The 22,687-nt window shown below is 39.0% G+C and overlaps 2 protein-coding genes across 4 annotated transcripts; one reads left to right on the top strand and one right to left on the bottom strand.

The window, feature by feature from the left end:
- Nucleotides 1–1,433: 1,433 nt before the first annotated feature.
- Nucleotides 1,434–11,634, bottom strand: LOC127427309 (uncharacterized). 2 transcript variants are annotated; one of them, XM_051674836.1, is made up of 7 exons: nt 11,201–11,634; nt 10,983–11,111; nt 9,504–9,569; nt 9,299–9,404; nt 2,694–2,944; nt 2,351–2,537; nt 1,434–2,251 (listed from the first exon to the last, which is right to left on the bottom strand). In XM_051674836.1, exons 1-7 carry the CDS (start codon nt 11,285–11,287, stop codon nt 2,061–2,063), a joined length of 1,017 nt encoding a protein of 338 aa, XP_051530796.1. In that variant the 5' UTR covers nt 11,288–11,634; the 3' UTR covers nt 1,434–2,060. The 2 variants fall into 2 exon arrangements, with proteins under 2 accessions (XP_051530796.1, XP_051530797.1); XM_051674837.1 differs by having other exon boundaries at nt 1,438–2,251; nt 10,983–11,075; nt 11,201–11,632.
- A 3,413-nt stretch (nt 11,635–15,047) lies between these two features.
- LOC127427019 (endoplasmic reticulum membrane sensor NFE2L1-like) lies at nt 15,048–22,664 on the top strand. Of its 2 annotated transcripts, none has more exons than XM_051674296.1 (6): nt 15,048–15,242; nt 16,027–16,882; nt 17,572–17,802; nt 17,965–18,054; nt 18,183–18,341; nt 20,348–22,664. In XM_051674296.1, the coding sequence occupies exons 2-6, from the start codon at nt 16,331–16,333 to the stop codon at nt 21,713–21,715; spliced, it is 2,400 nt and encodes a 799-aa protein (XP_051530256.1). In that variant the 5' UTR covers nt 15,048–15,242; nt 16,027–16,330; the 3' UTR covers nt 21,716–22,664. The 2 variants fall into 2 exon arrangements, with proteins under 2 accessions (XP_051530256.1, XP_051530257.1); XM_051674297.1 differs by lacking the exon at nt 15,048–15,242 and adding an exon at nt 15,561–15,705.
- The last annotated feature ends 23 nt before the right edge of the window (nt 22,665–22,687 follow it).

Below are 22,687 nucleotides of genomic sequence, written 5' to 3'. Positions count from 1 at the left end.
TAATTCTTTCCAGGGTTCCCGCGGAAACTTAAAAAGTCTTAAATTCAGTTTTCAAGGTAATAAAAAGCCTTAAATATCTTAAATTATACAACAGAAGTCTTCATTTTTATTTTAAGAGGTCTTAAATTTGGTGGTGGAAAGACAGGAATCATGATACAACCTAATGTGATTATCACATTTCAAACGAATACAATTTAATTAAATAAATGCATGCGCTGCGTCTTTCAAAGTGAGAGCGCGGCACTGTTGTAATTTCTCCAAGCACATGGGGGCTTGTGAGTGTTTCCAGCTGTTGCAGAGCAGTTCACAATCATTAAGCCATATCGGAAATTTATGACAAGCGATCACTAAAGATCAACTGTTGATGATGATGTAGTGTTGATGAAATATGACAAAGTTTACTTTTAATTGTTGATATTGTAATACGTTATAGATTATTGTAGGAGTGCATATTTTATATCCCTTATTTGTTTGAACGAGCAGATGACGTAAACATTTCAAAATGAGAGTCCCCGGTGTATTTCAAAGATAAAGTGCCTTTAAAATTTATAATTCCAGCTATGAATCAAATGAATGTGTGCCCCTGTCTGTTTAAGCAAGAATCTGTGATGCATGATTTATTTTGAGATTGTGTTGGTTTGTTTTGGTATGGGATACAGTATTAATTTTATTTGTTCATGTCTTGATAAAGGTCTTAAAAAGTCTTACATTTTATTTTAAAAACTCTGCAGCAACCCTGTCTTTCTTTTAAGTTATTTTATTGAGTTTACTTGCATGTAGACATATAAATTGTACTGTACTATTGGTTCAGTTTGAATAATTTTGATTGCTTTTGTGTCTTTTCTATAATCTCCTGATTATTTTAGTGTTGTACTGCACCCAAGAGCCGTTGAGCTCAGCGTGAGCCGTGCAGCAAAAATAGGCTCAAAGCCTAAATTATTCGCTCACTGTCACTTCTGAGACATGTCACCTCGCGAACGGTGCAGTCTGTTAATATGGGCGCCGAAACGAAAACGCCCCGCTCACGGAGGATTTGTGAACCCGGCGTAAACATTTATCAAGCAACCCACTGAAACATTATCCTCTTACTGATTAGAAACGAAGACTAGAATGGACACTGTGTGACAGATCAAACGTCTTTTGGGCCCTAAATAGTTTTTTTTTTGTTTGTTTTTTTGCCATTTGTATGTCAAAATCCCCTTGTTCCCAGCAGTGAGCAGATGCTCAGAGGCAATGGCCAGGGTAAGACCCAGACTGCTGTGGCCCACTAGGCTGAGGTTGCCAAGACAACTGGCCCAGCACCCCAGCTGTTGTCACTCTACTGGTGACGCTCCGTCATTTATTCTCTCCATCTCACCAGCACTCCACATGCAGCCTGCATTGTTCTCAATGGCACTCATTGAGAAGGCATAATACACAAAAATACACCGACCATCTCTTCTAGATCCATTTCATTCTGTTCCATAGTGTCACATTATTAATACAAGAAATATCAACATACACAGACAAGACATTTTTAAACAAATGTTTGAAAACTGAAACCAATAGGCACATATAGCTTGCTTGAGTTTTCATTATTTAATAACAAAAATCTACATACATAAAGCTATGTTCTCATATAGACCATCAAAGAATTTCATCAAATAAGAAAACCTTGAAAATACAATGCAAATAATGGTCACACCCTATGACTTTTCTTTGCACACTGGTATTTCATGTCTACACATCTGTTAAATACAAAGTATTAAAAAATTGTTCACGGAGACACATCATTAGATCTAAGCATCTTGATTTCCAAGCATCTGCTGTGCTCATAGCAGCCAGAGGCCTTTGTGAATGCAACATCTGGACTTCTCTGTAATCACTAATTTGCATTTTCACATCAATAACGCCACAACCGCCAGTAGCCAAGCGACTGCTACAAGAGATCATTGTGACTTTCTTTGAAGACTGCCAAAGCACATTGATTTCATTGGAGTCCAGAATTTTTAATTATAATTAACACTGAATAAGGCTAGTTCAATGGAGAACACATAACTGATATCAACTAACCATACATTTCAATCCTGGTCAATCATGTCTAAGTGCAGACTGCTCAGCCTGGGGCTTGCTAGACTATGAACCCTAGACTCATATTGGCCTGAGAGTGAAGGTTTCTTCCTCAACCTCTTGGCTTCATTTTGTAGTTTCTGTCGGATATAGCCCTTGATCTCTGCATCGGTCTTGCCAGGAAAGAAATACTGAACAGTTCCTGTAAGGAAATTATTTCAGGAAATTATAATAGCAATCTTGATTCTTAGCAGTGTGTAAGAAGTGTAACTGTGACTGAAATGAGAGAAGTGCATCTTACTCAGGATTGCCTGGACCTCTTCGCTAGGAAGAGCAGGCTTGGGTTGGCCCCTTTTGTTGTACACGACTCCAGATATGGAATGTGAAGCCAGGCAGTCTCTCTCATAGAGTCCACGGAGCAGGTCATTGGTCAGCTTCTGGGCAGTGGTGCCCGTGTTACACCTCTCCAAAATTTCAGGAGTGATGAACTGAGAGGAACAAAACAACCAAAATTACTTTTCTAATGTAAACACACCAAAACATTTACAAAACAAAGTGATCAGAACAGAAGATTAGATATCATTTGACAATACTAGATTAAAAAAATACACCTCATTACAATGTGTGCTCTTATTTCCAACTACCTCTGTGAAGAGCCCGTCCCTCTGAGCATTCTGATTAATTTCATGAGGTTTCTGTGTTCCTGGCAACTGGTTCACCCACTGCCCATTCACAACAGCTGGAGCAGACAATGTGTCTGGTATCACAGCATCCGCCTCGGCAGGTACCTGCACCATGCCTGGGGAAACTGGAAGAGGAGTCCCGTTGTCCCCATTTGACCACATCTGGGTTTTCTCGATCAGAGCTTCCAGGTTCCTGGCCAGCTTTCCACATGCTGTTGCGAGTTAATCAAAATAGTACATAAGGCAGTTTGTGCTGTGTTAGAATTGATTGATGCTAATATTGTTGGACGTTAACAAAGACAGTAAACCAGACAACGAGAGTGTCTACATGCACAATCTTTCATTAATTATGCTCAATAAACTGACAACATGTAAACGAAACCTGTGTTCTTGTGTTGGGCAAAGGAGTGATTCTCATGAAACCTGTTGTGGTGGTGGGGGCGTGGTTAAGAGCCAGTTTGTGAATGGAGAGTGAGATCATTCTGTCATTGCAGTGAGAGTGGAGATGGGCTTTTAAGAGCGAGCCAGACGCCAGTGAGGGAGAGAGCTGTATGGAGAAGTGTTCCAGAGTGCAATATTTGTGTTGTGCTGAAAAGCCTTTTTGAGTGTGTCCACTGAAAAGTTTGGAAAATAAAGCCCCTTTTTAGTTGGATCTCGCCATCTCCTGCTTCATCCTTGTAAAAAGTTATTTTATTACACCTGTCAAGAAAATTTAATGATCCTATTTTACTCAAAAATCAAAAGAAACGAGGAGTCATGTGACGCCATGCGAGGATCGGACGTGTGAATGGCGAGCTCTGTGCACTTTGCTGGTTTTGATACCTTTTAATGACAAACCTATGAGATTTTATACACTCAGTTCCATAACTGTTCTAGGAGGACAATATGTCAAAGAATTCAAAATCCTCGGGCTCTGGAGACATTAAAAGACACTTACGTGCTCAGGCTGACACCCCTGAGCAGCAGGCCGCGGGCCCGGGAGCCGATTTGGTTGGAGAGTTCCGGGAAATTCGGCGAGAGATGCTGAACATGTTGGCAACGCTGACGAAGGTCGTTGCTGACTTGGAGGATCTTGCTGTAATACGTCGATCGATCACTGCCATGGAGGCAAAATTTACTGATGTGGTCACAAGAGTGGGGGATGTCGAGAAACGGATCGATTTTCTGGAGTCATCGGAGAGGGAATTATCTGCTAATCTGCTAGCGACCAAGGTGGATTTGGAGTGTGTCTGGGAGAAGTTGGAGGACATGGAAAACCATAGCCTGTGGAATAACGTCTGTATTGTGGGAGTCCCGGAGGGAGCAGAGGGACAGAATATGGTGGAATTCCTGGATGGGCTCTTTCCGAGTCTGCTTGACATAACAGTCCATAAGCTGGAAATCAAGAGAGCTCACAGGGTTCCGGCTCGGCGATCCGCTGAGGGAGACAGGCCCGATCAATTCTGGCCAAATTTCTGAGATCATCCGATAAAGATCTTGTGTTGCGTGAGGTGAGGAGTAAAGGAAGGCTTTCTTGGAAGAACCACAGCATTTTCTTGTTCCCAGACAAACGTGATCGATTCAAGGAATGCAAGAAACTTCTACATCAACGGAAGTTCGCTTTTGCACTGATATTCCTGGCCAAACTGAGAATAGATGCTAAGGATGGCTGTAAAACATTCACATGCCCACAGCAAGCGATGTCCTTCATAAAGTCAGTGGAATGAGTGGGTCGTGCTGTGGTGCTCACGTTGCTGCTGGGTGGGCAGGCTCACTGAACATCCGCTTGACTGTTGGAAGATTCTGCACGCTCTTTTTGTGCTGGTTCTGTCTAGCGGCTGGTGTTTATTTTGTAGAGCAACACACCTTCGGGACAGTTTTGTGAATGAATCTACACATTCTTTGTGCTTATTCCGCCTATCGGCTGGAGTTTATTTTGTGGAGTATTTCTGGCAAAGTCACTGGAGTAAGTCATTGGTTTGTACTCATGTTGCAGCCGAATGGACCGGCCCACTGAACATTCGTTTGACTGTCTGAAGAATCTGCACGCTCTTTTTGTTTATTTTGTAGAATAATACACTTTTAGGACAGTTATATGGATGAAGCTACATGCTCTTTGTGTTTATTCTGCCTATTGACTGGAGTTTGTTTTATAGATTATCTTTTGCTGTGTAATTCTGTCTCACAAAATTTGTATGGAAACACTGGACTTGAGCAATCCGATGGCAAAGTTGTCGCAGCAGCTCTTGTAGGCGTACATGACTGTTTGAGTTTGAAGGGATGGACGCCAGTTGGCGCTGTCGTGTGCAATTTTTTTTTCTATTTGTTTGGTTCTGGGGAATGTTCGGGGTTTGACTGTTGCACTAATTTTGGAATGTGATCTTTATAATCCTGTTTTTGACACACAATCTATTTTTTCTTACATGTCAAAATGTAAAATGTTAATATGAGTGGATTGTCCCTCTCCATGTGGATTGTGAATGGTTGGGGCACCCCATAAAAAGAAGGAAGGTTATTTCTCTTCTTAAGCGTAAGAAATATGATATATTGTTTCTTCAAGAAACGCACCTTTCCCTGCAGGAAGCTGAAAAATTTGGAAATATAGGGGTGGGCATTTTTTTTATAGTGCTGGCTCGAGTAAGAGCAGGGGAGTCATTACACTGATAAGTAAACATCTACAATTCAAATGTCTCAAACAAAGTGAAAATAAATTAGGAAAATTCTTTATTGTTTTAGCTGAAATTCTTATTTTGGCGAATATTTATGCACCTAACGTTGATGATCGGGGCTTTTTTTATTGATTTTGAAGGGATGTTGCAAGCCGCTGGCACCCCTCATGATATAATATTGGGAGGAGATTTTAATCTTTTGATCATAGTGAAGCAAAAGTGTGCAAGCCCCCTAGAGCAACAGTGACACCTCACAGTATGTGTAAAAATCTTGGTCTTACAGATATTTGGAGACTTTTGAACCCATCTGATAGGCACTATACATTTTTTTCTTCAGTCCATAAGATTTACTCTAGAATAGATCCCTCATTCATCTGTTGTTGATTGCTCTATTGGAATTTTTTTGTCTCAGATCACGCCCTGGTTTGTTTAGAAGTGTTGCCACATACGGAGAAAACGAAATAATATAGTTGGTGCTTTAATGTATCCCTTTTGCTAAATCCTGAATTCCAACAAATGCTAAAGGCTGAAATCAATGTCTATATGGAGACCAACTGGTCCTCAGTATCCTCTGTAGGCGTGGCTTGGGAGGCACTTAAGGCAGTTCTTAGAGGCCGGATCATAAATTATGCCTCATTCACCAAAAAATCCAAAGCACAAGAACTCGTGGAATTGGAAGGGATTATTAAAAGTGCCAAGGCAGAGCTGAAGCGCCGAATGTCATCTAATGGCCTCAGAGAATTGACCCAGTTGAAATACAGATATAATACTATTTTGTCACGGAAGGTGGCATTTTGGCTATTCAGGGCAAGACAGTCATACTTTGAGTCAGAGGACAAAGCAGGGAAGCTTTTGGCTAGATATATAAAACAGAGAGAGTCTTTTTCTACCATTCCCTCAGTGAAATCTGCTGGTGGGGAAATATTTACCTCAGCCATTGATATTAATAAGGCTTTTAAAGAATTCTATCTTGATCTCTATAGTTCCTAAATTGACAACTGAGCAAAAAAATTATCTTGATTCTGAGATAACCTTGGAGGAGCTTGGCGAGGTAATTAAGGCCTTGCTACAGGCAAGGCTCCAGGGCCAGATGGCTTTGCTGCTGAATTTTTTTAGAACTTATGCTACAGAACTGGCTCCACTTTTGCTAGAAGTTTATACAGAATCATTAAAGAATGGAAAGCTTCCGGCAACCATGACACAAGTCCGGATTAGTCTGATTCTTAAAAAGGACAAAGATCCAAACGAGTATAAGAGTTACCATCCAATTTCCCTGATGCAGCTAGACATTAAAATATTGTCAAAAATTTTGGCTAACCGATTAAGAAAGGTTATGACATCTCTTTTACATATAGATCAGGTGGGGTTTATTCGGGGCCGTAGCTCTTCTGATAACACTAGGCGTTTCATCAATATCATGTGGTCAGTGGTGAATGATCAGACTCCGGTCGCCGCCATCTCACTTGATGCCGAAAAAGGCGTTTGATATGGTAGAATGGGATTATCTTTTTAAGATTTTGGAAATGTACAGATTCGGGAATACTTTTATTGGATGGATTAAGTTACTTTATAGACATCCTGTAGTGGCGGTACAAACAAATGGATTAATTTCAGATTATTTTACTCTGGATAGGGGCACCCGGCAGGGTTGCACTCTTTCCCCATTATCTTTCTGTCTTGCCCTGGAACCATTAGCAGCTGCGATAAGAAGGGAAGATGGATTTCCAGGGGTGGTGGCGGGAGACATTTTAAATGTTGCCTCAAGCATATGGCTGAACCCTAAATTATGTATTAATAAGTCCCCTTTCTGCTGGACAGAGTGGATTGTGAAGGAGGTTAATACGCTCGGTGACCTATATGAGAGTAGAGTGTTGAGATCCTTTGAAAATTTGATTCAACATTTTGAGATTCCCAGGTCTCAATTCTTTAGGTATTTACAGCTGCACCACCTGCTTTGTAATATTTTTGGGAGTAGCATACACCCCCCTAAAGCGGCAGTTACTCTGGAAGTGATGATTACTGCTTTTGGAAAAGGTCATGAGGCATCAGTGTATTACTCACTGCTAATTCAGAGTCTGGGGGATGGAGCTTTAACTTCTCTCAAGAGATTATGGGAGAAAGATTTAAACTTGGTATTGGAGGAGGGAGTGTGGGCTAGGATTCTAAAAAACATCAAGTCTGCATCTAGAGATGCAAGGGTGCGTCTTATGCAATTCAAGATTTTACATTGATTCTTTTGGACCTGCTCTAGATTGTATAGGCTTGGTCTTAAAGACACACCCACCTGCTGGCGATGCCAATCAGAAAATGGGGACACAACTCATGTTTTTTGGTGGTGTGTTATGATCCAAGAACTCTGGTTAAGGGTTCAGAGTTTTATGTGTGACGTATTGGGCACTCAAATTTAATTTAGCCCCAGACTCTGTATTTTAGGCAATGGAGCGGTCATTAGTATAGGCAATAAATACATAAGAAATTGGGTCCTAGCCAGTGTCATGGTCGGTAGACAGATCATTCTGAGGGGATGGAAGTTGGCTGGTGCACCCTCATTTTGGGAGTGGTGCACAGAGATGGGCTGGGTGGCGGCATTTGAGGAGATGTCAGAAAGAAGGCTAGGCAACGTGGTTTTGTTTAACAAGAAATGGGGCAGCTATTTAGCCTCTCGGTGAGGGGAAGTGGAGAGAGACATGTAGTTTTGAATGTATAGGTTGTAACCTTATTGTTTTTTAAGGTATACTTTTTATTTATTTTTTTATATTTCTAAATATTTTCAGTTGATTTACTGTCTATTGTGTGTCATTGTCAATTAACAATTGACCACTGTGGTGTTTATGTTGGGGGGGGGGGGGGGGGGGGGTTATAATCCCATATAATTTTATTCCATATATTCTGTCATGTCTATTTAATTTGCTATTTTGTATCAATAAAAACTGTTAAAAAAAAATCATAAATCAAGGTTACGGTGAGGCACTTACAATGGAAGTGAATGGGGCAAATTTTTGGAGAGTTTAAAGGCAGAAATGTGAAGCTTATAATTTTTTTTAAAAGCCATACATTAATTCTTATGTTAAAATTCGTATATTATTTAAGATATGAAGTTGTTTAAATCGACATTTTCATGATCATTTTAGGGTTTATGGCATTACATCTTCATGGCAACTAAGATGTAAAATTGGATATAACTTTGCACAGAAAAGGTTGGTGAGTGATTTTATCACATTAAAATCACGCATACTTTTTACGTCTTGTGGCTGTACTTTTGAAACAGTGAGTATTTTAACGTTTATGGATTGGCCCCATTCACTTCCATTGTACTTTATAAGTGCCTCACTGTAACCCAGATTTTTGCTTTTTTTTATTTTTTTTTTATTACTTTTTGTGGTAATCAGCATTATGCTACAAATGCTGTCGATTGAGCTTAACTTGTATTGAACACAAAATATTCATTTAATGGTCCCAAATGCATGGTTAATTTTCTTTATGCAAAATGTAATTTAATAATTTTCAAATACTGATTTGGGGTTCTATATGACCAGGACATTTTCTTGACAAATTTTGTGAGAATCTCTCAATTAAGATCTGAAACTGTATAAGCAAAATTACATTTCCACATGCAGATTTTTGTCAAACACCTCAATTTTGCTCTCCATGTAAACACCCTTCTGGCATCTAGTATCTTATTCAACTACTCATGTCTATTTATGACGTCAAATCTGGAGAAAAAACACAGACTCAACTTAAAAATCATGCAAACAGTATTTTCTGATAATTATAGACTTCATTTGTCCTTCCAAACATTCTTATTTTTAATAAAAATAATATTTAAACAGCAAACAGATGGAGCACTTGGCTGGGTATAGGCATACTCTGGGTTTATGGAGCAAATGACAAACTATTTATACCAAAAAGAAAATTCACCTGTAAGGCACCTAAGTTGTTCCTTCAAGTCCTCCATTTCCTTCTGCATGCATATGACCATTGCAATGAGCTCCTTCTTAGAGTAAGACTGTAAGTAATGAGCCTCCTGCCATCACAAACATACACAAGCATGGGTCTAGAATGTCAACAAGCAAATGTCCTGAATACTGAGTGAACACTCGGCCACAAGTGACTTTCATCCTACCTCAGACTCAGAAGTAGGAGGACTGTCAGTGTAGAGGTCTGCGGAAGAACAATCCAGCTCATTAACCTGTCATGACAAGAAAGAGTCTTAATATTCTGGATTTACCCAGTCAAATGTCATTGATGAATACAGTATACCGACCAGTCTTGGTACCCGTACAAAATGTTTACCATGGTACTACATGGTATTTGCCACCACTATTATCAAGAAGTAGATACAATTCTGTTTGCGGGAGAATTCATATTTATGAAATAGGTCACCCAAAATGAAAATTCTCTCATTATTTACACAACCTCATGCCATCCCAGATGTGTGACTTTCTTTCTTCTGTGGAACACAAATTAAGATTTTTAGAAGAATATCTCAGGTCCATACAATGCAAGTGGATGGTGACCAAAACTGTGAAGCTCCAAAATCACTTAAAGGCAGCATAAAAGTAATCCATACGACTCCAGTGGTTTAATTCATTACCTTCAGAAGTGATATTAAAGGTGTGGGTAAGAAACACATCAATATCTAAGTCATTTATTACTATAAATCATCACTTTCACTTCCACATTCTTCTTTCGTTTTTGCCGATAAACATTTTTTTGAGCATATTGGGCAGGGAGGAGAACTTATAATAAAAAGGACATAGCTATTGATCTGATTCTCACCAACACCTATCATATCGCTTCTGAAGACATAGATTTAACCACTGGAGTTTGTGGATAACTTTTATGTTCTCTTTATGTGCATTTTGGAGCTTCCAACATTTTGGTACCCATTCACTTGCATTGTGCAGACCTAGAGCGCTAAAATATTCTTCTAAAAATCTTTTGTTTTTATTTAGCAGAAGAAAGAAATTCATACACATCTGGGATGGCATGAGAGAGAGAAATGATGAGAGAATTTTCATTTTGGGGTGAACTATCCCTAAGGTTTCACAGCAGTTCCAATTAAGTATCTGGTATTTTCCATGGCAGAAACCACCATGGTAAAATGTTTACAAGGATACCACAAACATTTTTAAAGTATGTAGCAGTGAGAAACTTTACAAACTTTCACGTTTCAAATAGCACAACTTTAAAACATATGATGAGCTTGAAGGGAAATGGTTGTATGCTTTACTAGTGTAGATGGAGAACGCCTGATGATCAAATAGTGTATTGTACCATGCTTTACCCTATTGTTCTCCATTAGCGTCCAGGCATGGCTGCCTGCCCTGCATCACTCACACCACCGCTGCAGGAAAGCGTTCTATCGCTGGACGGTGTTTTGCCAAAGGCGCGATTAAGTGTAGCAGTCAAACAACAACAGTAAATTATTGGTGAAATTGTTGTGTCAAATGTTGACAACGGCCGACGAGTAACAACTACGACGACAATAAATAAAAATAAAAAAATACAGAAAAGGATTGCTGGCAATTTCCTCTGCCAAAAATGCCTAAAAATAAATAAATAGAAAATTAAACACTGATCCTTCAGAAAATGCCCAAACCTTGTCTAACTTCTGAAGTCCGCTGTCAGAAGATACATTTTCTTCTGCTTTCTCTTTGGCAGGATACATTTTTCTCCGTTTCTGTGCACCGTTCTGTTGGACAGTCGGGTTGACATGATACCGATTATTCTTTTGGGATCAAACATATGCCATTAACAGTTACAAATCAAATAATCAGGTATTAAACACTTAAAACACATTTTAATCGACCATCTTACACTGAAACAGTCCGGTTTTTGTTCCTCTTCATCGTCCTCTTCGTTTTCGTAGTCAAGAATTCGCTGGGCTTTTGTTTTCCTTCTCATTTCTCTCCCATTATTTTATTTGCGAGCGAGAAAACGGGGCTCCACTCTGCATAATGCAGTTACGCTATATTAGACTAAAAAGAATAACACTGTCCTTCTTTCTGAGATTTGGACGCTAATATACGCTGCCGATCTGATACTAGAGATCGCGACAGCTGTGTTTCTTGCGATTATTCTACATCAGCTCAAATACTTGATTGAATCCATGGAAGGACAGCACTTTACCGAGAAATTACAGTGAACACATTTGAACCAAAACGTACCGTAGCGTAACGTGGCACGAGCTCGAGTCCCGTCTCGACCGAATCTAACGGCAGATCCTCAAAACAACAGGAAATCCCTTGCAATAATTTTTACCATGGTAACACTAGTTTCCGCCAAAATACTACCCTAGGTGCTGGAGTTATAGGTAATGTGGTAAGACAATTATACATTAATATAGAATCTCCAGTGTAAGACGCTTTCTGAATGTTATGTTTGTAAATTGATGGCAATGGTGGCAAATACCAAGTTACAACAGTTTTATTGTAGTTACAGTAACTGCAGTAATTATGGTATGTTGGCGGAAACTATGGTTACCATGGTAAATATTTATAAGCGGTGCCTTTATAAATACTGTTTCCCTCGATTTAAAAAAAATATATATATTTTATTTTATTTTTTTATTATTATTATTATTATGCGCAGGTTTATAATCAAATTGGTATTTCCATTGGTGTTTTTCAGGGGTATTTCTGCCAACAGTCTTATTTACACACGAAAAGATTATTTAGCCTGATAATTGAGAAAGTTAGATTCGTCACGCATTAGTATTACTTTATAATAATTTAGCTGTGTCTTTTGTGTGAGGAAAATAACTTCACATTTCATATCAGGTTGCAGCATAAAAAAGGCATATAAAGGGTAGCTACAAAAACTCTACTTTCAGATGCCTACAAATATGTACCATGGTAACCCCAAAATAGGCTACCAGAGTTACTATAGTTACATGCTTCAGCTATAAATGTGAGGTAACTTTTCATCAGCCAAAGATGTTGAACGTTTCTTATATTAATTTAGAATGGATTTACAGTAGTAACAATGACTGATACTGTGATCTATAAAATTAGCTTTCAAAGCCTTATAGTCATTGTGCGTACATTGTAAAGGGAAGATGCTACTCAAAAGAAACAGTAACACTTGCAACTTAAATCAACTGCAATCACACTGATTTCTAAGTACAGTGTTCCAGTTTATATCAATAGTGTTTCCTAGAATAAAGGAACATTCTTTGAAGTTTTGTCTGACTGATCCAGTGATAACCAAACGGCAGAGGATGTTTACTGCCTCCAACTGATATTTCCATATCTAAGATTCAAGTTCAATAATCAATTGTTATGCCTTCCTCTTATTTTTCTTCAGCAACTCCTGACTTGTTGGTATAAGCAACTGTTTGTTTTGTTATAAGGCAATGAATATGGTGTATCATCACATATTCAAGCATTTAATGTGTCCTGACAAAACGCTTGTAAGGATTATGGTCTTTCATTTGGCAAATTCCAAATGAAAGTCATCCCTATACCCTACTAACTCTGAAGGGCAGAGCTCTTGTTGTGGGCACTCTGAAGGGAGCATGGCATTACTGTATGAATGTACCCTGCACTAACAGCCTTGTGGAAGAGCCCTTAGTGAAAGAATTATTATTTTTATTTTTTTTTACTAAAATTTAGAATAACCATTTGATTAGTGACCCCTTCCTGCAGTGCCTTTCATGGGCACAAAACTGCAGTTTATAGCCATTAGCCTATAAATATGCATCTTTTCCTATTCCTGTTTAAGGCAAAGATCCCCCTGCCTACCTGGCACATCCCACAACCATTAAACACATTGCTGGCCTTTTTTTTATTTTATTTAATTTTTATTTATTTTTTATTTATCAACATTTTTACATCTCTTAAGAATTATGGAACATTATCTTGAGAGGCACTGTGTTTGTTGAAATCTCAACCCCAGGGCTTCTGTTATATCACTGTAAACCATGATATACTTTAATGAAAATGAACCTAGTAATGAGCTGTTTAACATAAGTTAAATATTTTCTGCCTGTTTTATTTCAGTGGTTTTGTGAATTATATCTATCCTTATATTGTTATTTTCGTATTGTGTACTAGTCTTTCACTTTGCATTGTATGTTTTCTCTCTTATGTGATGAATTGTAAAGCCACCTTGAGTTGGCAGAAAATGGCACTATAAAATAAACGTATTATTATTATTATTATTATTATTATTATTATTAAATAAGAGCTTAACAAGTGCAATGAGCGTCATCTAGTGGCTGGTAACGTAACGAATCTTTGTCTTTAGCTAAGTTTCATTTATTTACAGGTATTGTTATTTTTACCAGGAAGATTTACTCACTTAGACATCATTTTTCAGCATTGAACCTTTGAAGTGGAATAAATGAGTAAACAGTAGGAGGACCATTAAAGCAATTTTATAAATAAATAAATACAAAATGTTGATAATACACTAAACATCAGAAACAGCCTGATGACTCTCCTGATTACATATATAGGCATATAGGCAGGGTTAGGAGGGTTTTGAAATGTATTCCACCACAGATTTCAGAATACATGCTGTAAAATGTAATTTGTAACATATTCCGTTAGATTACTCAAGGTCAGTAAGGCTTAAGCACTGGTAGATTTTTTTTCACTTGTTTTGACTATAAAAACTCTGCCAGATACAGTAAGACAAAATACACATGTTAAAAATGCATTCTCTGAAAAACCTAAATATCTTATGCAGTGTTGTAAAGATAAATCTAATTGATATTTTTACAGGAAAACAATACAAAAATTATTATCAAGAATATGATATTTGCCCTAATATCAAAGGTCTTTCTAGAAAAAAAGAAATTATGATCCAACGTGAATTTTCTTGATAAAAAAATATGATCGTGCCTGGTAACGTGCATGTAAAATGGCTAGAAATAGCATTTACACAAGGTTTATTTCTATTTCTTCTGCTCCAAACTTACTTCAAACTTACTTCTCTGTCTGCTCGTATGAATGTAACACATCATAAGAAAGTGTTTCACCGCTGTTCAAATGCACTTTGGATCGCATCATTTATATGTATAAATGTTTTCCATCTGAAAGGACTAAATATTAAATGAAACAAATGACAATAAAATGCAAAGTAATCTCTTCAGTAATCAAAATACTTTTTGTAACTTAATGTAACTGTATTCTAATTACCAATGATTTAAATTGTAACTGTAGTGGAATACAGTTACTTATATTTTGTATTTTAAATACGTAATCCCGTTACATGTATTCCGTTACTCCCCAACCCTGCATATAGTCTATATGAATAAATAAAAACAAACTCATTAGATTCATTATTTATTCATTATTATCACAACCTTTTTGCTGAGCAATGATTCAGTGATTTTCAATAATTTTATGGAATTGGCTACTATAGAATATTGCGATGTATTTGAATGTAAAACATTTCCCACGCCAACATTTTTTTTTTTTTTTAAATAAAAAATGGCATAAACCATCATCTACTATTAATAAAATGTTGTGTTTTGACTTATAAGTGAGGTATTACGATTTTTTTTTTTAATATATAAAATTAACTTAATCTTATATTAAATTGCAATAATGTTGTCTTATTTATTGGTTTCGTTTACAAAGGGGGATTTTGATAAATGATCTCATCCAGTTTGTGTACTAGAATATTCTACACATGCGCAGTGCCATGATGTTCAGTGGCGCTTCAGTTTCAGGCAAGTTGTCGGCAAGAGGAAATTTTGCAAGTCATGGTGGGCCATTCAAACCGAGAAGGGAGTGACAACCATTTAGATATCTAAGAAATTAAGTGCGTAGTTGCCTGAAAGTGACTCATTACCGTGGCTGTGTAAGCAAATGGAGGCATTCTGAGTCATCTGTAAGAAAACTCTCCCTGAGTAAGTATGAAAACAGACTATTTTGATGCTATGCTAGCGGTCTATGTTAGCTATAGCTTTCAAAACTGCGAACGTGGGCATGTGTGACAGTGTGGCTGCTGCAAAAGCATTAGACATCTTTGCTTGCACTACAGGAACTATTCTGAGCTGTTAGATGTAATCAATAAACAAAACTATATATTTAATAAAAAGTTATTATTAGTAGAACCTCGTCAAGGCCCGCCTCCCCTGTTGGGTGTAAACGGGAGAGGAAATGAATGACACGCCTCTTAGCCAATCAGAGGCTGTTGCGCCACTTGTTGCTAACGGGGTTTGAGCTCTGATAGCGGAAGTGTGATAGGTCAATATTTCCCGGTGTATGGGCAAGTAATCCGCGTTTAGATGAGGTTTTAAAAGGGAGAGAAGAAATAAGAACAGTTAATGACATCAGATAGAAGCTCATCCACTGATCTGCAGTTTTCTGGTGGGGAACATGGGTGATTTCTTTACATAAAACTGGTCATTAGAAGGTTACAGGGATAGGTGGGATGGTGTGTTTGTGAGGTGGGTGGGGGTTATTAATGCATTTTATAACAACTTTTACATTGGGACTGTAAATAGGCACGCAATATATTTTATATATTGTTGTGTTTAGATCTTCAATGCGCGTTTAACCTAATTGTGTTGCCTTTAGGATTAATGCTAATTGCACATTTGTTAATCATAATTTGATAATAGTTTTCCTTGTGAATTAAAAGAGTGGGGCAATTTTAATGAAGAATCTTTCTCCTTTCTTTCTTTGCAGGCTGGACGAATAGATACGTTGGATAAAAGGTGGACATTATTCAGGCAAAAATATTTTCATCAAGGACAACAAACAAGGAATACAATTTATTTTACTTTCCTCTTTGGTTTTGGTTTTTAGAAGCACATGACTGGAAAAAGGAGAGTACCCTTTTGCTTTGTGTCTTTCGCTTAAATTTGCTTTTGGTGTTTATTATATAAAAGGCTGACTGTGACCTAAATTGGTTTGGTATTTGTGTGTAATTTTTGTTTTTGCTTTTTAGTTAGTTTTGAGATTTTTCCTTTTTTTGTTCCTTTGCAAAGAAATGCTTTACTTGAAAAAGTACTTCACAGAGGGTCTCATTCAGTTCACTATCCTCCTGAGTCTAATTGGGGTACGGGTGGACTTGGACACTTACTTGAATAATCAGCTCCCCCCACTTCGTGAGATCATCCTGGGCCCCAGCTCGGCCTACACCCAGACGCAGTTCCACAATATCCGTAACACCCTGGACGGCTATGGCATACATCCTAAAAGTGTGGACCTGGACCATTTTTTTGCCACTCGCCGGTTGCTGAACCAGGTACGCTCGCTGGATCATCTGCGTGTGCCCACCACCGAGCTGAGTGCCTGGCTGGTGCATCGTGACCCTGAGACTGTGGTTTCGGCGACCAGCCAGTCCGGCCCCAGCATTGCCCTGGACAATGGGGGCAGCCTGGAGGACGTGAACAATTCTGAAGCCTCGGCCATGAGAGGGGCTGGCGGTGCTTCTGAGACCACTTCCAGCCTCGGTGGAGAGGACAGTCTGGGAGCCGTGGCCCCTGAGGACAATCAGGAGCAAGGGGACAGAGTGAGCAGTGACGACCTCTCCAAAGAGGTACAGTAGCTGTGTGTTTAAGCTTAGCCTATTGTAATTAGATTGGCTTTAGTCTGTTCAATTTGTTCAGAGTGAGAACAGTGTTATATTATTGTCTTTTTATATAAGGTTAAATAGAAAGTGAATTGGCTATTAAGTGTATTGTATGTGAGGTATTAGTATTTTCTAAATTATAACCCTTACAATAGTGGCCTGACAGGGTGTGGCCACAGTAATGTCCATCTCAGGGATAGGATTGCGTTTCGCTTAAAGCTTGGTAGTTTTGCTAATATGAATGTTGTTTAAGCTGCTGCTTCCAGAGCCATCTAATGCGGGTCTTAATATTACATCTAGCAATTTCACAGCTTTGATTTGTGGGACAAGTAACGCCTAGGATTATGTTGTTGTTCTAAGGCTAATATTTTCAGTAGACTTGCCCTTTAGATAGAGGTCATCAACTGGTGTGATTGTCACAAGACCTTACCACAGGATATGAAGCTGTTGATGTTTTGAGAAAGAAATGGTTCCTTCATAATATATTTATTAATCTATGCTTGGGACAGTTCTATGCAATTAGACAAATTAGACCTGATGTATTTTGTGTCTTGTCCCTCATTAAATGGATTTTAATGGAATGTAATCTTAGACCTCAAAAGGTCTGCTTGCATGTTCAATGACCCTCCCTTTTGATTATTATACTGTCTTTCTAGGACATTGACCTCATAGACATCCTTTGGAGGCAGGATATCGACCTCGGTGCTGGACGAGAAGTATTTAACTATAGCAATCGACAGAAGGAGAGTGAGGCTGATAAACCTAATGAAGAGAACGAGAAGGCAGATGGAAGAGAGGAAAGCTGGAGAAATGGACTCAATCTACAAGCAGTGCAGCAGAGCCTAACTCATGTTGATGGAGAGACAGGAGAGAGCATACCTGAGGAGGTTTGTGCTTTATATGCTAGGATTCCAGAAAAGTGTGAGGGGCACAGCTAGGTTTTGATGCATAATGCTGTTAAAATACTCAAAGAGGCTGGTGAGCTGTAGATACAGATCAATTCCTGTCGACCTTGTATTTACATTTAATTTTCCTGTCATCTTCCCTAGCTCACCAGTCTTGGTGCTCAAACTTCATTATCCCTGCAGGAATGTCTGAGGCTTCTGGAGGCCACCTTCCCATTTGGAGAGGAGCCAGAGGTAACAGCAGAATTTTCAAAGAGGAAATGTATGTTACAATACACATTAAAACATGGCCTGACTTAACAATGGCTTTTTTTGTGATTTGATTGTCATTTTACATTTTTTTTCCTCTCTTCTCTTTTTAGTTCCAGACCACTGGTTCCACATCACAGCTGAGAACTGCAATTGAGGAAACTCCCTCTACATCACAGGGGCTCCCTCTACAAGCCCCTCCATCCCAGTCTGATACACCACTAGACCTGGAGCAGCAGTGGCAAGACATCATGTCTATAATGGAGCTGCAGGTTTGTTCACTTACTGCATTCACATAGTTTTATTTCTTTTGAATTTTCTGAAAATAATTTTTTTTTTGTTTTATTTAGTTTTTGTTTTCTTCTGTTATAACGCCACAAAACATCAATAACACTTAAAGGAATAGTTCACCCAAAAATTTTAATTTGCTGATAATTTACTCACCCTCAGGCCATCCAAGATGTATCTGAGTTTCTTTCTTCATCAAAACATTTCATTTCAGGCCGCCTCCTCTAAACAATGCAAGTGAATGTACTCCATTTTTTGACGGTCCAAAATGCATATTTAGGGTGCATCAAAATAATCCACACGACTCCAGTCAACAAATAAAGTTCTTCTGAACACAAACGATTGATTATTTTGAGAAACAAAACAATACTTATATACTTTTTAACTACAAATGTTCACTTCTGTACATCTCTGTGACGTGCGCTCACGAGAGGGATGATGTAAGCTCGTTGGTAAGGTCACGCGTCACGTGGAGGAGGAGTCAGGAAGCATGTCATTGTTTACATTGTTTATTTTTTTAATTATTATTATTATTATTCGGAAATGATTTTTTATTTTAAATTGTTTTGGACAGTTTTGGTTTGTGAACGGTGCTTGGCCTGTGGTCTGTGCAAGTTTCTCTTGTAAACAATGACGCGCTTCCTGACTCCTCCTCCACGTGACGCGTGACCTTACCAACGAGCTTACGAGCTTAAATCAGATCAGCCGATATTGAAAATACGAAGTCATATTGTAGTGCACATCTATAGCTCCTTTTACTAGGGCTGGGAATTACCACAGACCTCCCGATTTGATATTACAATGATATTTCCTAGCCGATTCGATATGTATTGCGATTCTGTAAGTATTGCGATTTGATGTTTTGATATAAACTTCTTAAAAATATAAAAAACGTTAACTCCTTTTTCTCAGAAAGAAATGTCTATTGAAGAACAGTTGTGTCTGAAATGACAATTGTTTCACTCTGTAATGTATAATTTGCAGGTAAAAGGTAGGGATGTGCAAAACTACCCATTTATAACACCAATCGACCAGTCAGTGTGTTGTCTGAGCTCTGAGATCCTATGCAATGTTCTCATAGACACAACTGTTCTTACAATCTGCTCCCAGGTGACTGACGGAGAAAAAAAAAAAGTACGAACTCACCATTTGCGCATTCCACGAGACACGATAGCGCTGCGCGCGTGGGCATCAAAGCGCAAAATGAACTTCTGAACAAAAAAGCAAATCAGACATACTCATCGCCGGCATTTCTTTCATCTGTTCTTCAAAATATAATCAGGTGTGTTTCCTTAAGCATGCGTCTTTGTGTCTAGTGGCATTTCTTGTGGACACTGCGCATGAAAACCCTAGCTGTTAGATTATAAATATTGCAGCGGCACGACATGTAGTTTTATAAGCTTTTTTACATCTAAACTATTTATTAAAGCAGTGTCAGACAGAATCTGCAGAATTAATTCTGACAAATAGTCTCCAGAACACCTCTCAAATAAACGTTTTGATTTTGCATAATAACAGGAACATTGATCGATAGTGAACAGACAACACTTGATGGCTGAAACAGCGTGCAATAAAGGATTAAAGAAAGAATTAAAGAGACAAAACTTCTCAGAGAGAAAACCTGTTAGTGTGGATCTCTGCGCAAATATAGCATACTATATTTATATATTAATCATTGTAGCATAAAGATAAACATGTATTTTTTTATTAAAACAAATCTTTTTCATCAGGGAGACAATTTTAAAATAGTTTTGCTCAAGAATCGTGATTTGTAACAGAATCGTTTTTTTTTTTTTTTCAGCCCTACCTTTTACTGCTTTTACAGCCCTACTTTTTATTTTAGTTAACAAAAAAGTATTTTTGTACTGTTAATTTTAGATCTTCATGATTGTTTTCATTAACAATAAAAACCTTGATTCACATCAAAGTGTCATATGGAAGGTATAGGGGACATAAAAAATTTAGCTAACATTTATTACCTCTTTTTAAGGACATGGAGGTGAACAATACTGCAGTAAATGTCACCATGAATAATGACCTCAATAACAACAATGCCAGCACTACAGAATCAACCACAATGGGGAGTTTTGGTCTCCCGCAATCCAGTCTCATTAACCAGGATGTTAACCTCCACCAGGCTTCACTTCCCAGCTGCAGCCAGGACTTCCCAACACTCTTCAACCCTGAGTTGGATTCCGCTGGGGGTCAGCGGCCTACCTTAGTCAGGCATTCTTCCAGCAATTCCTCCAACATCAATTCAACATTTGGAGCTACTAACCTGACTGGACTCTTTCTCCCACCACCTCTAAACAGTACAGCCAACCTTACCACCACTCCTGTGCTGCCAGACCCTTTCACCAGCCTGCTGGAAGAGTCTATGCTAGATGAAATTAGCCTGCTCGACCTTGCAATGGAAGAGGGCTTTAGCCAAGCCCAGGCTTCTCAGCTTGAGGATGAGCTTGATTCAGACTCCGGTCTTTCATTGGACTCCAGCCATAGCCCAGCCTCTCCCAGCAACTCTGAGACATCCTGCTCATCTGCGCCGTCGTCCTCGTCCACCTCTGCCACATTCTCAGAGGAAGGAGCTGTAGGCTACAGCACTGATTCTGAGGCAGCCACAGCCGAAGCGGAGGAAGGCGCAGTCGGAGGCTACCAACCAGAGTATAGCAAGCTGTGCCGCATGAGCTACCAAGATCCCTCTCAGTTCAATGGCATACCACATTTGGAAAGTATCAATCACAACCACACCTACAATCTACCATCCTATTCCGAGCGCTCTCAGTTGTCTGGATCCTGCAGCAAGAAATACAGAGACAAGCAAATGCAGCAAACAAAGCTCCAACCACCACTAGACTGTGTGGACAGGCAGTCAAGTCGTGATGAACGCAGGGCAAGAGCCATGGACATCCCATTCTCCAATGAGAAGATCATAAACCTACCTGTTGACGAGTTCAATGAGCTTCTGGCAAAGCACCATCTCAACGAGGACCAGCTCTCCTTAATTCGTGACATCCGCCGTCGTGGAAAAAACAAAATGGCAGCCCAGAACTGCCGCAAGCGCAAGCTGGACACCATCCTCAACCTTGAGCAGGGTGTGCAGGATCTGCGATGCGATAAGGCTCAGCTGCAGAAGGAGAAGATGGAATGCCTTAAGTGCATAAGACAGATGAAGCAGAAGTTTCAGAAACTTTGCCATGAAGTGTTTGCACAACTACGGGACGAGGAAGGCAGACCCTACTCTTCTAGTGAGTACTCTCTGCAGTGCAGCCCTGACGGTAGCGTTCTCCTCGTGCCTCGTAGCATGACTGCAGAACAAGGCCACAAGCCTGACAAGAAGCAGAAGGACAAAAAGAAGTGAGGAGCTTGAACTGCTGCCCTTTTATGTTTTGCAAAGGCACTACCATAAAAAAGTATTTTAAAAGGCAAGGAAGCCTTTTTCTTTGAAAAGAATCTAGCAAGGAAAAGAAAATTGCATCATTGATTACTCTTCCTGCTTTGGGTTTTCTTTGTTCCTTTTCGGTTCAGAAGTTTTCTCCTGAAAGCGGCATTAAAGCAGATGTGCTTTATGTAGAACTGATTTTTTCATTGATGTACATGCATTGAGAAAGATTTGAGCGAAGGATACTTTCAGATGAACTGCAAGAATTGTGGAGAACGTGAGGGGTTGGAGGGCAAAGTTCCCTCTCAAACAAAGGACACTGGCAAGATGCCCTTGTGATTAATTGGAAAGGCTGACAAGTGGTCCCAAAATGTGGCCAATGAAAAAATACATGAAATTGGATTGTTAGAATTTTTAGCATTGGCCTGAGCTCTGCTGATTGGGCGTACCCTGGAATTACATTGGTGGTTGAGGAAGAACCCCTTGATTCTGAGATCTTGAAGAGAAGAAGGAAGAAGAGAGCCTGCTAGGCTGAGCATGAATGCTAAAAGTATTGAGAAGCCTAAAGAAAATAAAGGCATGCCAATACTAACCAAAGGTTGTGTTGTACGATTCTCTTTTTCCCACAACAAAATCATACTGTTCACTCTGTGGATTGAAATTCACGTTTTCACTTTAAAAGAAAGAAAATAGTACATGCGGGTCATTGGACATAAATCTCACCTGAATTTTTTTTCCCGTACATTCAATACCATTTGTCATGGAACTGGGACAATGGAACAAATAGTGAATCGGCTTTGAGGCTTAAGGAAAAGCATTGGATAAGAAGAGGTACAGATGGAGGATGGATGCAGTCTGCATTACTACTAAATCAGCTTCTGTACCCTTTTCAGCACTGTAAAACAACACTGTAGTTTGCCTATAAGCTTTTGGTCTTTTGCTTTTGTCCTC

Source organism: Myxocyprinus asiaticus, chromosome 36 (assembly GCF_019703515.2).
Source record: "Myxocyprinus asiaticus isolate MX2 ecotype Aquarium Trade chromosome 36, UBuf_Myxa_2, whole genome shotgun sequence".
NCBI classification, from domain to species: Eukaryota; Metazoa; Chordata; class Actinopteri; order Cypriniformes; family Catostomidae; genus Myxocyprinus; species Myxocyprinus asiaticus.
This window is presented reverse-complemented; position numbering and strand designations above follow the sequence as displayed.